This window comes from Perissodus microlepis, chromosome 7 (assembly GCF_051167445.1).
Source record: "Perissodus microlepis isolate ML-2025 ecotype Zambia chromosome 7, ASM5116744v1, whole genome shotgun sequence".
Lineage (NCBI taxonomy): Eukaryota > Metazoa > Chordata > Actinopteri > Cichliformes > Cichlidae > Perissodus > Perissodus microlepis.
Window position 1 is genome coordinate 10393570 of NC_140467.1, and position 16689 is coordinate 10410258.

A 16689-nucleotide genomic window follows, 5' to 3' on the forward strand; every position below is an offset into this window, starting at 1 on the left:
TCTGTGTAATTCCTTTCATTTTATTCTTCCTGGCTTTCTTTGTGAGCGTAAATCTGCTTTGTATTGACGGCACTCAGAAAGACATTTACTGCATAGCGGTTTCTGTTTGCTGCCATTTTACACCAGGATGGCCCCTGATAGCTATTCTTGGCAGAAATCTTATCCTTCCCTGGCCAGACGCCTCCTGATTTTATTAATGCCCCCATCAGGAAGTGGAGCCTAGAGTTTCTCTTTACTAACAAACAAATTAGTCTTTGTATTTGAGTGGCTCCACCCCTCCTCCCTCTTTCCCCCGGCTGCTGGAGAAGCTGGAAGAAAATTCTCAATGAAACAAAGAAGACATGCAGCTCGATGGCTCACGAGTGGAGCCCAGGGGCATTGGTGTTGATTGGGGAAAGCAAATACTATTTTCTACTGGAGTAATTGTTTCCGTTCTAAATTTGGACATGTGAAACACCCCTGCAGGAACAAATATAGCCCGTTCACCCCCATAAAGATTGCAATTTCTATTTTTGGTAGAATAGCTTTAATGAAGCACATCAAACGTGGCTTTTTTCCCTTTTTTTCTTTTCAGAAAAACAACCATGAGTAAAGTGAAGTTAATATACTAACAGAACTATTTGTATGCTTGTTAGATTTCTATGTCATTGTTCTGTAGTCTAGAAAAACAATCTGGAGGCATAGTGTTCGTGCTGGGAGTGGAAACTGTTTAGCTCTTTTCTTTATCCTTTAGCTCTCAGTAGACAGTGTTTTGACAAGACAATGAAAACATGTCTGTTTGCCTCATTGGGTGGACACGGTGACGGTGTCTTAAGCGCCTTTAAGAACATAACAGGTTTAACCTAAGAGCTTGTATGTCATTGCATTTCCTGAGCTGATTGTTGAACCCTCTTTTAGACACTGTTAAAAAATATATATAAATGCAACTAGAAGATATTCTGATTTCATAACGATTTAACATACAATGCAAGGGAATTAGTTGTTCTTTGTCTGAGATTCACAGAAGATTTCTCTTAAGCTTTTTGACTGACAGTTGATTCCCAAACACTGGTGTATTTACCCCGGAGAGTACTTGAGCTGTTGTATGAAGGAATGTGAAAAAACTATATAGGGAAAAATGTGATTTATAGTCAGTTTCTCTAAAATTAATCACTAAATGGAACGAAATAGTCAGGGGAAATGGGTAAAATATGGATGTTTGAATTAAAAATGGACTATTTTAACTTCACTGGAATAAAATGTTAAAATAGGTAAAAAGTAATATATAAACTGATTAAATAGCTAAGTTAAAAAAAGACAATTATGTGATAACGGACGAAATAGTTGGCTTAAGAAAACTGATGAACAGAAAAACAGTGAATTGGTAAACAGATTGATACATTATGAAATGATTAAAAATAATAAAAGTTTGAATAAAGTTTGCAAAGGTGCTGAAGAAGTGAGACTGTATAATCTACTTTGAAGCATTTACCTTTCTTGCATTGGGGTATTCAAAGGGTATTCAGTGTGCACAAAGAATTGAAAACAATGTAGGATGTTACATGAACAGGCAAGTACAGCAGATGTCATATCTAAGTATAATCATATACCCAGGATTTGCTTTATAAATTTCCTTTGTGTCATTATAGGACCAAGAGTTATTTATTTATTTGTTTGCTTTCTTCTTTGACTGGCTGAGCATCTATTTTCTGTCTTGTATTTTATTTTCATGCTGACTGATGACTGTTACTTGTGAAGTGACTCATGACTTCCAGTGCTCCATGGAAGCATGTTTTTTTGCTTTTCTGACAAAACCTGTCGACACCTTGTCGCCTGGGGACAGACATGACTAACTTGGTGCATCCAAAACTGCATACAGCATGTATGTAATTGCATGTTTCACTGCGATAAGGTTTCCCTTGGTGTAGTTGCTGTTTTGCACAATTAATAGGATAGCCGATTATCATCAATAAAAAATGCAGTTTTTTTATTGTGTGTGTGCATCTGCCTGCCTGTCTCTCTGTCTGTTTGCATATGGGGGGGTGTGTGTGCGGTGTGAAGGGATGCTCCAGGCCTTGTGGTTTCAAGTGCTGTTTTCCGAGAACAGAGAAATAGCTTATTTAAATGCTGGGGTTATCTGAGGTGAAGGACCACATGTCTTCCAACGAAATGCCGGGTTTGTGTCTGATATGATACAAAAGATGTATGAACATGTTAACTCTCGCACTTTATTGTGAAAGTAAGCGACTTTTTCTCTCATCACCCTGTTCAAAATGCATTCACCTCAGCTGACCTCGGTGAGAACCTCTCCCCCCGTGTCGCACTTAAAAACTCCTTTCCTGAGAGAGCAGTGAGAATAAATTAATTTCTTTCATGCAGCGTAGGAACTTGGTGTAAACATGCTGTTTTTCCTATATGAAAAACTGCCAGCAAAGTACCAACTTTACTGTACTAACAAGATTATATGTTTCAAGAAGATTACTTACGTGGAAATCTTTTGGCATACACAATCTCCAGGCTGTATTTCCCATCGAACACTGGTGAAACTGTGTATATGATGCATATGTACTGTAATACTCTTCTGTTGTTCTTTTTCTTTGTTTCTCAATGAAGAAAACAGTAAAGATGTGTTTTCTGTGTGTTGCAGTCTGTGGCCCGGATATCGACCTCCGAAACGACATCGATCAATTTAAGCGTCTTGAGAACTGCACGGTGGTGGAGGGCTACCTGCGCATCCTCCTCATCAACGAAAAGACCAGCAACAACAGCCAGCAGGAGGACTTCCGCTCCGTCAGCTTCCCGAAATTGACCGTCATCACCGGCTACCTGCTTCTGTTTCGTGTCTCGGGCCTCGATAGCCTCAGTGTGCTCTTCCCCAACCTGAGCGTCATTCGTGGGCACAACCTCTTCTACAACTACGCCCTCGTGATCTATGAGATGACCAGCTTAAAAGACATTGGGCTTTACAACCTGAGGAACATCACCCGTGGGGCCATGAGGATTGAAAAGAACCCTGAGCTCTGCTACCTGGACTCGGTGGACTGGTCATTTATTATGAATACTGAGTTCAACAATGTTATCAACGGGAACAAGAAGGCAAAGGAATGTGACAACGTCTGCCCGGGGATCATGGAGGATAACCCTCTTTGTCAGCAGACGACGTTCAATGACAATCGTAACTACCGCTGCTGGACCTCCAACCATTGCCAGAAAGGTAACCCTGAACTCCTTGGTAGTTTTCATCATGGCGATGTTTGAGCGATGCTTTGTGCTGCAGTAGAGTAAAAGCGGACGTGGCTTTGATCTAGCTCGGAGGTTTCCAGCATCACAAACATGATGAAATTGTAAATTTCTTCACCAGTGAACAAATCCCATGAATCTATGCAGTGTTTTTCCTTCATTTCCGTCAGGCAGTCAGATTGTCCATGGGCCAGTGCAAACATTTCCTCTCTGTTCGTTACAGAGACCTTGTCTTTAGATCAGGCTATTTGTGGAATGAAGGATGGCTGCAATATAGAGCACCAGGTATTAGAGAGGCATACTCAGTTGAGGTTAAAGTTGCCCTGCCAAGAAATGAGGTAGTCTACCTGTCTGGACCATGTCAGCTAAATATTTGCCTGAGGGACGTTTTGCGATTTATGAAAAGGGGTATATTGAAAAATAAGGGGGGGAGGGTAATTCTTGTTTAACTTTGGCCTTGCGGTAGGGTCATGCATTTTTTAACAGTTCAGGGGAGGGTCATATTTTTTTATATTCATTGCATTTAAATTCCTTCCATTCTGTAGAGTTGAGTCAGTTCATTTATGAATATCTGATACTTTGTGCATCCATACAGCAGGCGGGTGTAGCACCTTGTGGTCACATTACTTATCTTCACTGTCTTTTTCACAGATTTTAGAGTGTGAGACAGTTTGTGCTTTCAGATCAGAAACTGGGACAAGTAGATCTTCCGTCTCATGCCTCTTCAAAACAACTCTGTCAACCACTTCGAGTCTTTATAGGCCAAAAAGATGAGCAAAGAGGCTTTTTGGAGAAATTTTATGTTGTTGTTGTCTAACACATTTCACCCACTCTTTCCATGAATTTAAGTAATTATTGCTGTTTGCTACCATTTGCAATACTTTTTGCACGTTTTGGGTCTCCACCTGTTTATATGTTTATGATCATGGGAAATTTTGGTATTGGAGGACACCTATATATTCCAGCAACTACTTTGTCAGGTGTTTCTGCCTGCCTGCGGGCAGATGATGTCACAAAATGCGAGATACAGTCCTAAAACTATAAGGGTTTCTAGATGGGAGCAACATAAAGGCTTAGCTTGAAGACTGATTTGGTCCAACATTGTCTCTGGTTTGAAGTTCAGTTACAGGTCATGAAAATTTATTCAAAGTTGGAGTCAGGTACACATTTACAAAAGGGCTCATCGATCTATGCGTCAGAGGTTTGAGTTTTTTTTAACCATCTGCAACTAAAACTAGCACATGATGACATTTTTATGTGAAAACAGTTTTTTTTTAATGTTCCCCCTGCCCATTTTTGAAGGCATCTGTGCAGGTGCTAGGATTTGTTTGAAGTCACAAACACCCCTGTCCTTCATCCCTTCAGGGAACCTCAGAATAAACAGTGGAAATCAAGCTTGCTGCTTTTTCCTATTGACCAAGTCGATCTCTATAGGAAAGCAATGGTGTTTACTGTGTGCGTTTTGTGACCTGCTGGTGCTCTCTGTATGTTATCAGCCCTTTGATCGATACACAATGAAAATGAACAAGGTTTTGTATGGTTGTCTTTGTTCGAAAACACTGAAATCTTAAATGGGCATATTTTACAAATACCATACATAGTAAAAGGTGCAAATCGCCTGTGATGACTTTTTAGTCACGTCTGTTCTTCCCACACTAGCTGCTATGTGGCGTTTTGTGGTGAAACCCTCTGTTGTTCTCACAAAGCGGACTTGAGAAGCAGAGCCGGAGCATTGTTTGAACCAGTTCACTTCTCTCAGAGGCCCAGGCGAGGTCAGGGTAAAAGCATTCATCTAGAAGGCCTTGAGGTCTCAAGGCTGCAGATAAAGGGTCTGGGTTTAGCTACACAGTGGTAAAAAAGGAGGAGTTACTGAGGCAAAAATAAGACACAATGAAGCTAGAGCAGATCTGTGATGTCTTGTAATATTCCAGGCTTTGTGCCTGTCTTTGTTTTTATAAAGGTTTGATGTGTCTCTCCTCCCCGCTTAAGATTCCTCTCTCCTCCTTCCTCCGCCCCTTTGTATAATTGCCTTGTTTTTCTCCAGTACAGATGTTCCTTCAAGGGCATGCAGTGGTATTCTAGTCAATACAGCCCGGTCTCCTCTTTAATTACACAACATGAAGAGGGAGTGATGTCTGCCTAGCTCACTGCTTTGCCCTCTGGGCCTTTCCAAATGTTTGTCCGCTCACCAGATACTGTTTCCCACACCAGGTTTGGGTGAATTAGACCAGGGCTTCTCAGAAGTGAGCTTTAATATGTTGCGTTACATCTGGATTTATGACAGGATGGACGTGAGTAGGAGTGACTGTGCAGAGAAGTGCAGATTGGAGCAGAAATTCTGGGTGCCTTTTAGTGGCAGGGAGAGAAGCTGTTTACAGGAGGAGGGGCATGGAGGGGAAATGTCAGACAAATGTCAAGTATACAAGCTCAATGCCAACGTCTCGCTGAAGGGCAGTGTACAGAGTGTTGAAAAAGGCCCCGTTCCTCCCACTCATCTATAACCCCCATGCTTCCTCGTATATCCTCTCTGCCTTCCTCATTGTTACTCCCTCCTCTTTGTATATGTTGTCTGTTCTCGTCTTCCTAACTGTCGTTCTCCACTTCACTTAGTCTCAGTCTCATCTCTGATTGTCCTTGTCAGTTGTTCTGCTGGTGTTTCGTTTTCTATTTTCACCTAACTCTTTTCTGCAGGGCTTATCAGGGGCTGTTAACAGCTCCGGCTGTCAGATATCTCTTCATTGTTTACTTGTCGAAAGGCACTTACTCACACACACGCACACACACACACACACACACACACACACACACTGGTCAGAACCACCAAGCTTTTTTGGCGAGACTCTGGCTCCTTCCACGCTGCCAGCTGCTTGCTTTGAGTTATGGGGGATCCCATGACTAAAGAAGTGTGACCTGCTTCAGATGTCCTCCTCAGGTCTCTGTGTTTGCTGTAGACAGTCCTGCTTTTTACTGGACCTTATCCAAATCCGCATAGTCAATAGGCAGATGAACACTAAGCATGCCGCTGTAGTCACGGCTGGTCTTAGGGCCGGCTAGTCTTCATAGCTCCACTGGGAGGCACGCACTCTCTTACCCGCTGGTTCTCACATAGCTCACGTCTTTATGCAATAGAATATTAATTTATGGTATGCTCAGCCTTGCAGGCACTCCGGTCTGGTTTCTCAACCTTAACTTACCCTGTCTAATTTAAAGCAGCACGTCTGCCATGCTTTATTTTTATATTAACAAATGCACGTCATAATGATTTATTTATTGTTTTTAAGAGTAGTGGGACATTAGGGTAAGTCAAAACTTTAGCATGAGGAGACCACAGACTTTGCTCTGGAGCCCTGGCTGTTGGGAGAGCTTTGCACCAGTCTCGGAGACTTTGCATTATTTTGCATTTAGTAATATGTTTGCTCTCTCTCTGCCAAAGACCTACTTGATATCTCTGGCCTGAGTGCTCTGACCTGAATCCACTTCACAACAGAAGTGGGTTTTTTAATAAAAAAAAACTAAACAAACCCCCCCAAAAACCACTATTTTACTGTAGAGCAAGGTCTCACAGGCAGATGCGATCTATGTTTCTTCCTGATGAGTAATAGCCCCAATGGTGTTAAGTTTTCGCAAACCTTCCCCAAATATAATAGAAAGAGCAAAATGAATCATTCTGACTGTGGCATTCAGTCGGTCTTATCTAAACGTGTCAAAACGGTGCCATTTAAAAATAAGTCGAAAGTGCTTTTTTTAAACAGCTAGTCCTGTAGTTTTTGAAAACGAGTAAACAGTATTTCATTTCCACTAAGGAAAATATAAAATGTCACAAAGCTTGGGTTTCAGACGGTGTTAGGTCCTTGAGTATTTGAAATCTCAATTCTAATGGGCCTCTGGTCTCTAACAGTGCATAATGATCATCTCTCCACCAATAATTATAACTCTGTGGTATGCAGTGTTTGAGTCTTTCAGTAATAGATGTTTCGCTTGGTAAATTAAGAGGAAATGACGATAATGTCAAGGTTGCACGTTTTATCAGTGCTTGCACCTTCTTTATCCTATTGCTCCATGGAAAAATCCAGCAGATGGCTCAGAAAATGACTCGGAAGTTGGCCTGACTTCATTTTTGAGCTAATGTTATGCCTTGGATGTTCAAACAATGATTATTTAACACCTTAGTGTTTGCAGGGATTTAATCACCACCTCTCCAAATTCGCCCATACCTGGTGTTTTGTAACAGTACGGTTACACACTGACTAGCCAGTTTACTTTTGGTTGTTTTCCTGGCTCTCTGCTGATTAATTTAATTCAAATTTCCTGGAAATAACCACTCATTAAATACATTTGTGCAAAGTGGTTCTACGGTGGGTTTGCAAAGAATAAACTAGATTTATTGATCTCTACACCTCTCGTAACATGGAGTTAGTAGAATTGTGTCTGCCACTTTAAGTATATAAGGTAGACATTCCTGCTGGCTTAGTCATTGCAGTTGTGAGGGGATAAAGAGGGGGGAAATACACAGCAGAGGCTGTGTGCGGACTACACATGGAAAGCCGTGGAGAAACTTTATGTGCTTTTCGAATAATAAAGAGTTAAACTGATTTGTGTGTGTGTGTGTGTGTGGTCTGTTTGGTGTATGCAGCCATTGTTGTGTAATATAGTGAGCCAAGTTCATATGATCGTGCCTTCCCCCTTCTTTTGTTTAACCAACATCCAACAGTAGATACAACGAAGCTTTTGAATATTTAATGGCTTCTGGAGCTTATCAAAGTCCTGCGGTTACAGGCACAGGAAACAGCTCAAATACCAGTCTTGAGAATCCAGTGCTTTCCTGGGGGCATGCTCAGCACCATGACAAGTTCCCGTACATCCGCTGTTTCCACTGGGCACAAACTACTTGCCTGCGCTTTGCTCCAGTTTGTACAAAGCTTGGGCGGAGTGCCAGCGCTGGTGACAAAGTGAGGAGAGTCACTCACTCCCACCATCCTAAAGCCACCAGACTGACCATGGAAAAGTCCCATCTGTCTTGGTGTCTCCTGCCATGTTCACTATATCACTGTATCACCACAGCTCCAAAAGGAGTGAGCGTGCCTGTGTGTGGTTTCTACTAAGAACTAAAAGAGAATGTAGTCAACATACTCCAACCCTGCTGGCACACTGTGCATGGCCCCTATTATTTCCCATGAGATCAGGATACTATTGATTCACAGTGTTATAACTCCATGGTGTCACAAAAATAAATGCATTAAATAGCAAATAAAGCTCCCTTTACAGCAGCCCTTTGTTTTCTGGGTTCTCAGATGTCTCTTCAAACCAAGGACAAGAGAAGCAAAAACAAGTTACTAATTGGTTTCTTTGCACGTGTGTGTGTGATACATGGGAAAGTATATTGTCTTCTCTGAATTTATCAGGCATCGATTTTTTAGATTTTATTTACTATATTGTCTTCACATTTTATTTGACTTCTTGAAGCACATTTGACAGTCAGTGGTTATGTTAGCATTAGATAAAAGAATAGTTTAGTGAAATTGTTATTTGCTTTCCTTGAGACAGTTTATTTGCTGTGGCACGTTTACAGTGTTTTTAATTGTTGACATTACATGATACACAGTGCTGCTACAGTATATAAATCATATCTGAATTTCTTTTTTTGACAATACATCATTAGGTTTTTTCTGATAGGATATTAATTACAAGCAGTTGACATGTCTTTCTGCGCTGTCATCCCATCTAAATCCCATCACCCACCCTCCCTTCTCCTCTTTCGCCTCTCATGGCCTTTGCCACATTTCCCACCATCCACGTCACATCCATAAATGTCATGCTCAGGGCCCGTTTGCAGATGATGTTGGTGCATTAGCCCAAACAGAGACCTTCTTCACCGAGTACCCAGAACCTGAGCCCTGTTGAAGTAAAACTCAACTTGGTTACAAATAGTTGTTCTGCTCAATTGGTTTTATTGGTTGCCTTTGGACTTTCGAGGGGCTCGTGTTGCGATTGGTCAGAAAGGAATTCATTTTTCCTCAGACTTTAATGTGTTTTGAGTTTCATGCAAAGACAAAATTGAAACCTATATTATTTCACTTTGCTGTTTGGGCCAAGAGTGGTGAAAAGCCACAGACACGTGTTGACTGCTCTTACTAACTTTTAATGTCAACAGCAGTGTCCCTCTCTGTTATTTAGAATCGGTTGCAAGTTTGCAAAGTTTCACCGAGTCATGATGACACGGCTGTACAGTGTGCTATTGTCCATGTATGAACAGCAAGGCTTATTGTCTATTAATGCTTGACCCTGTGAGTTTATCTGACTCCTGTCCTCTGTGGCCTACAAAGGTCTCCTCTCAAAGCACTGACAGATTAGATCCGCTTCCTAGGATTGCTTGATTGACCAAAATAGGACCTGTGTGTCTCGCTGCCAGGCTCCAAAGAGACTGACTGACATACTTGTACTCACATCCAAACATACAGACATATGCTCTCTTCTCTCACGTGCCATCGCTTTTGACAAATTTTCCTCAACTTGTGCCCACTGTGACTGTATCTGCTGTGTTTGTGTGTGTGTGTGTGTGTGTGTGTGTGTTTGTGAGAGAGAGAGAGAGCCTGTGTAAGTGTCAGCCCAGTGTGTAATGTGTTTCCAGCCTGTTTGATGCCTATTTGAGCCACCCAGTTCCTCTAGTGTTAGGCTGCCTGCTGGCTTGTGGCTGCGCAGCTCGGGAGCTGTGACTCATCCTTTGCTCTCACTACTCATTCATAGTATTCATAGTATTCATTCAATACTATAACACCCCCACCCCCACCCACCCCCAGCTCTGTGGTAGGTTCCCCTCAGTCCTGCTCTAAATGGCAGGACGGGATGAGGGCTATCGCCACCTCTTAGCGACGCCTCTCTGAGAGGTGCGAGAGATGAGTGCCTGTGTCTGCTGCCTGTGCCTGCCTTCGGTGCCTTAACTGTGCCTCTGTCTGCCTGCCTGCCTCAGCTCTATCCCTCTTTATAACTCCGGCCACAGCAGCCATTTACTCATGCTAGGCTGGCTTGGCTGTGGCTCCTGGGAGATAATGCGCCATGCCTGCAAGTAAGCTCAGAGCATGGGTTAATTCCACAGTGGGGAAAAAAACAAAATCTCCTGCTGACAAATCTCTCCTGCAGAGGTGAGGATGTATGCTGGCATCCCACAGAGAGAGAGAGAAGAGTATCCTTTTTTTTTCTTGCCAGAATAGTTAGGTAGGTTCACTCAGGTCACAGAAACACTGGTCCTCTATTCTCTTCCCTTTAAATGTGTGGCGAGGAGACCAAAGGAGGATCTGAGCTACTCTTGTCTACCTTCCTCACCACACATGGCTAAAATGTGTGTGCTTCTTTAAAAACTGTTGGCCTCTGTTTGTTTTCTTCCATTACTTCTATAAACTATAAAAATATAAAACATGTATAATTACTAAGAGCCGTTTTGTATCCTGCAGCTGCTTAACTAACGATGAATCACGGATCCTATGGTTGTGTTTGTACGTGTCTCTTTTGTGCGTACGCTATCTCTAAAGGAGATATCAAGCAGGCCTCGGCGTGCCAGTGGTGATTTGCCGTCTGTTCTTTATCGGAGCATGTGTACAATGAGGAGATGAAAGGACATAATAAAATTACAAAGGAAACCTCATGAATTATACAGCTAGATGAAATGCCTCTGACAACCACACACTTCCCTTTCAGGCCTTATTTCAAGTTCCCTATTTACCAGCATGAGGATTTAGATTACAGAAGTTTGAACCAAACTTTGGATAAGGTTGGCTCTTTAAAAATCTTCCCCATCTAATGTTCAGTGTCAGCAATCAATGAAGGAGTCTTAACTTGTCTAATGTCATTAGCCTGCTTTTTGTCAGTGGCTTAGAATGACCTTGACCCTGTCTTTTGCCTCCCCTTCCTCTCTTCGTCTTGTTTGGGTGAGATCCCCGGAGTCCAGTGCAGTTGTCAACGCGCAGCCTAATGGGCACAGGTGGCTGGGGCTCCTCTGCCTTCTCCAGCCCTCTTGGCATGGTTCTCTTGGCAGACCAGCAGCTCCTTGGCCATTCGCCTCAATGGGCCACTCCAAAGCAGTAATCACCAGCTGGTGCTTTGTTAGCATCAGGGTGGCCCCCAAGATGAATTATGGCTCTCAACTTTGAATTATGGTTTCTTCTGAAATCCAGCAGCGTGTGAAGTTCCGATCAGGATTCGCTGTATTTCCTCCTCCGGCAGGCGTGGATGCAAATGCAGTTTCATTCATAAAAGCTTTCAAAGAGATGACATGTCGCTAGATCATCGCTGATTTCCTCCCAGTTACTGACCACAGCAGAGCAATGTCCGAGAAGGGGATGTAGAGTGCGGAGGATGGTGAGTGTGTGTGTCGGTGGGGGGGGTTGTTGGATGAAAGAAAGCTCTGCAGCTGTATTGCACTATGAAGCAGTCAGACAGCGGCTTGTTACTGTGTCAGATAAATATAGAGGTCTCTAGAGCTCTGCACTGCAGCTCTATCTCTGCTCGCTGCTTAAAGGAAGGGAAAGGCCGCGTCACCTGGGAGATGCCACTCACCTCATTCATCCTCACTAAATTGGCTTTAGATTTGCAGGACATTAAAGATTATTGAGAATCTGTAGGGATAGGGTGGGGTATAAGGTGAACCACAGAGAAGGGCTGAAGTTAGGCACAAGGTACGCTTTAATGTTTTATGCCCACATACTGTCTTTTCACAGAGCTGTCATCCGACAGCACACTTGAGCTCAGTAGCTGTCATGATTTCATCCATAGCACTTACCGATTTCTTATGTTTATTGGCTTAAAAGTTAAGAAAATGGTGAGTGATGGCTTTGCTAATTCAGCAGCAAGTGCGCCAACCGACCCGCTGTGTATGCGTGCTTTGGTCCGAGCGCGCTTGTGCATCCTCCTTATAACAGCCTGGCTCATGAGGTCTGCTGATCGAGCAGAAAGTGCAGCCTGTTAGGGGTAAAAGAGGAGGTGCATTAGCTCTCCTTTCATCTATTTCATCCTCTTCTGTTTGACGAGCGCACAGTGGTTGATAAGCGTCCAGCGCGCCTTTGAAGTCCCAGTCGGGACTTCAGTTCAACCCTGCCACCACCACCCACCCCCATTACTGCGTCAATTACAGAAAGGCTTTGCAGGCCTTGTTTGCGCTTGAGTGTGGATCAGGCTCCTCCCTGTGGCTGATAAACATACAGTCTCCATGTAAACATCACCCATTGTCATTCATATTTTATTACTCACACTCGTTTACTCAGCGTAGGCGCTCCTCTGTCATCCCAGCTTAAGCTTTTGTTCTGTTGCACCTCTGCTTTTATGTATGATCTGGTTTTAAAAAAGTGCTTGGCTTTCTTTGGATGAGTAAGTCAACGTCCATTGTTTCACCCCAGTTGGGAAAAAAAGACCCTGCAGGTGTATTCACTGAGTTGTGGTCTGTTTCTCAACCCTTCTGAGAAGTTGCTCTGTCCTATATGTACTGTTGTTAGCACTTTTCCAGTCCAGGCATGTACTTGCTTGTAAGAAGCTTGTTGTTGCATTCCACCTACCTCCCTGCATAATATATGGTATTAACTTCCAGCCCTTTTGTTTGTGTCTCCCTTGGTCTGCCTGTGTGTGAGGTAAAGACACTGATGCTCGTCTTCAGACAAACCCTTGAAACTTTGGTTTCCTTGGAAAACAAAAACTCCCAAAATTAAGAGAACACTTGGGCAATTTTTAACTTTTACTCTTGGTGTGATTTATAATCAAGATTTTGGATTCCATTTACTGTTTATATTGTCACTTTATTTGCAGCAAAAGACACAATGTACTGTTTGTCAGTAAAGATTTTCACCTTCAATATTCCATTTGTCAAGAGCTGATGTGTAATTTATGTGTTCCCTTCACTTTTTTTGACCAGTATATATTTTAGTGGGTAGGAATGAAGCCTTAGTGTGGTGCTGGGAAGGAAAGACAGGAAAAAAAAGAGCCATAGTCCATTTCAAACACGTTGGATTGTTGCTCTTTCTGTACGTAAAAATAGCCTCGCATAAAGCAAAAGGCCACATTCCTTTTCATATATGCGAGCGTTACATCAGTGGAACTTTTATTTATTTTTCTTTGGTTAGGATCAACAAAACTAGGAAATCTTTTTGTTCCTGCTGTTTTGTTCCTGATTGTTCTAAGAAGGCAGGGCCTTCAATGGCCGTTGTTTCCACTGTATGTTTTATTTACAGTAAAGATTTCAGAGTGTGTTTTTTTTCCCCTTTGTCTCTTTTTCAATACTGCAAACGGACTTCCTGTTTAGGAATATCATAACCACTGAATTCGAGCTTGTTTTGAAATCCGTCCATTAACATTCCCCCCCCCCCACAAAGAGCGGTTTTCTTCATAACAGCATGTCCTTCAGTCAACAGCAACTTTTTAAAGGACTAAGATTAACTCAAAATACTCGGCTTCGTGTTTAAAGTAAATGTCAAAACCACCACCTCCAGATGTGTGTCATCTGGAAAATAAACCAGGGACCAAAGATGGATGAGAAAGGATGTGTGACACTGCCTCTCGGCATGTACTGTACCTACTGTATGCACTGTATATATGTACGTGCTTATAGCGTGCTCAGACAAAAATAGCTTTTGTTTAATTAGCGGTGTGACGTGCATGTTTTTGCTGTGCATATGTGAGTCATTCATCTGCACTAAGGAACAGTTTCCTCAGGCTCAAATCGACGCATGTAAAGGTTTCTTTCCCCTTTCTTCTGGTTCATGGCTTCTTTTTTTCAGATTAGTGGTTCATTGTGTTTACATCATCTCCATTAGAGCTGGGTTAGGCAACATGTTTTTAGCATCGCGGGAAGAAAGAAAAAAACGGAACAGCTTTTCAGGATATTGTAATTGAAACATTTTGAGAAGGAACTAGACCCCAGTATCTCCTCTTCTCTCTGTTTTCAGGCTTTAGAAAATCCAGCCTGTGACAAAACACTTTAATCGATCGCAGGTATTTTCAGACAAGAGTAGATGAGTCGTACAAAAGTTATATAAAGTGCAAAACATTTCCACAGAAAAAGTGACACAGGGTCAGGGCAGGTTAAGCGTAGGTCTTTCCTGGAAAAGCAGCGTTTGAATCCAAAGTGATGCCGTTAAACAGGAGTTTCATGAAGTACTGTGAAGATCCAGCGTGGTGACTGCTAGGGAAAGGCCACCCAGTGACGGCGCTTTCAGGCTGTAAGAGAGAACAACACCCACAGTAAAATTTTGCTCTGTGGTTGGTGAGTGTCTCGGCTTGCCCGAGGTGCATCACAAGGTGCTGAACTCATGGCTCACGTAATTCATTTTTTAAAACATAATAAATATACTTGTGACACCCGCAGGCACTAAATGACGCAATAAAGAACTTTTCCATCTCTAGACAACTTTGGGATTTTGCAAAATGAAAATGAACACAAAGCTAATAAATGTTGCTTTGTCTTCTATTTTTCCTTTTCAGATAAATTATTTTACGACATTTTACTAATTAGGTTTTTTTTAGCCTTTCAGTCACTCGGTCGACGCTGACCCGTTTCAAGTTGAAGTAGAACAAAAACCTGCTGAATGTCTGTTTTTGTCCTCAGTGTTGCTGTTTCATTTTTAATTTATAGCATTCCGCACGGTTTACTCAAGCTGACCTTTAAATGCCCATTTGATGCTTCTCTTTGTGGAGTTTTTGGTTATGATGGTTATGTATTTATGTGTGCTAACTGGTTATGTTTTGAATGTTTTGAATAACAACTACCTGTACTACAAGTACCTGTTCTCCTTCATCATTTTTCTTCTTATTTAAACTGGTGTTTGCTGTTCTTCCAGTGTATCTTTACATAGCATGCCAGTGCCGTGGAATCAGACAGACCCGGCATCTTACATCACACACTGTGCCGCCTCCGCTTTTTACTTTTCACGGATCGGTCAGTTTGGGTCTCCTACTATTTTCCACATCCCGGATAAAAGCAAAAAAAATGTAATGACCAAGAGGAATAAAAGTGCACTATTCCTGCTTGGAACATGAGAGTGAGGTGGGAGAGAAATTTACTTTTTTACATTTTTTTTTGCTTAGGTGTGCGCTGATGAGAACGATGAGGTCAATGAGAGCATTATGGATTGTCTTTGAAACTATGTGGCCATCTGATACGTGTGATGAAGCAGGACTCCTCTTTGTGTGTAAGGACAGTGGGTGCACAGACTCTGTGAATGGCTCACATTGTGAGCCACTGTGTTGGCACCAGTGGCTTTACTGGCACGTAGATGTAGAGTCAGATATGCTGGACCCTGGCCTACTCTGTGGTATTATTAGTATTCTGTATCTCTGTAGAGGTCCTGCACACCTCAGCCTGCTGAGAAGCTGTCATGTAGAATCTCAAATCAAGGAATGGTTTGTTTTTACACCTTTCTGTCCACTGAGTTTTAATTAAGTGAAAGCCCAAAGTGGCTGAGGTACAGGCGTGTTTGCCTAAGTAAACATAATATTTAAGACCGGCAGCGATACCCCCTGAGAATGTGACCTTTTCTAGTGACTGCCTCCACTGCAGGATTAATTTAAGCTCTTGGAATTGGGATTTAACATTTTTTTTAATTCAAATGTGTGGCTCATTTTTTTTTAGCTATCTTTATGTTTGTTATTTTTTCTTAATTGTGCGTAGATGCACAAAAAAGAAAAATCACAGTTAATCCCTAAAACTCAATCTGTGTCTGCTCCCAACAAATTTTAACATCGTATATTACAATTGAGTAAGTGTGTATTTCCATTCACGCCACATGGCAGCAGACACTAGCCCAGTGTTGTTTTGCATTGGAGTGTATGTAAATATCAGAGGGGGTTGTTATTTCCTAGCATGTAAGTACGTGCTCTGCCCAGTGAGCTCTTCTGTGCCGCCATGGAGACAGACACATCTGCATTTGGCGCGTCGCTTAGTGCCTGCGGGTGTCAGAAAATGCTGCACACAAGCTTGTGTTTAAGCTCTTGGCTCCGGTGCGGTGGGAGGAAGCGGCCTCTCGGGGCACAGCAAAGAGAGCCTGTGCTGTTGCCTCTTTTTAAGTGCAACAACGGAGATGTCGCTCTTGATTTACGGAGTATGAGCTGGGCGGGTCGTGTCCTGACAGAGAGGCCGGCTACTTGAGGAAGAGGAGGGGAGGAGAAAAAAAGTCAAGAGTGGAAAAGAATTGAGAAGAAGCAAGTGAGATGGATGCTCATGCATGTCCATCCAGCAGTCAGATCACATCCAGACTGACATCTGTACAAGACCAAGTCACGTGTTTATGATTCCTCGGGTCCCAGAAATACCCCCAGAACTCCGATCTCTGACCAAGCCAAACGGTTAGGCTTCTCATTAAGTAATCACCATCAGCTTAGGCTGCTGAAATATTTGGCAGTGAAGAAATGAAAATGTAACTATAAAATGTAATAAGCAACCTCAGTGCGGTAAAATGCTGCCTGGAGAATTTATTTGTTTGTATATGTATAGTG

The 16689-nt window shown here is 42.5% G+C and overlaps 1 protein-coding gene across 1 annotated transcript in view; it reads left to right on the plus strand.

The window, feature by feature from the left end:
• The window catches only part of igf1ra (insulin-like growth factor 1a receptor), a 79044-nt gene that overhangs the window by 6431 nt on the left and 55924 nt on the right, over positions 1 to 16689 (plus strand). Inside the window, exon 2 of the mRNA XM_084933344.1 lies at positions 2627 to 3193. Coding sequence (XP_084789470.1) covers positions 2627 to 3193 — 567 coding nt within the window. The remainder of the gene's footprint in view (positions 1 to 2626; positions 3194 to 16689) is intronic.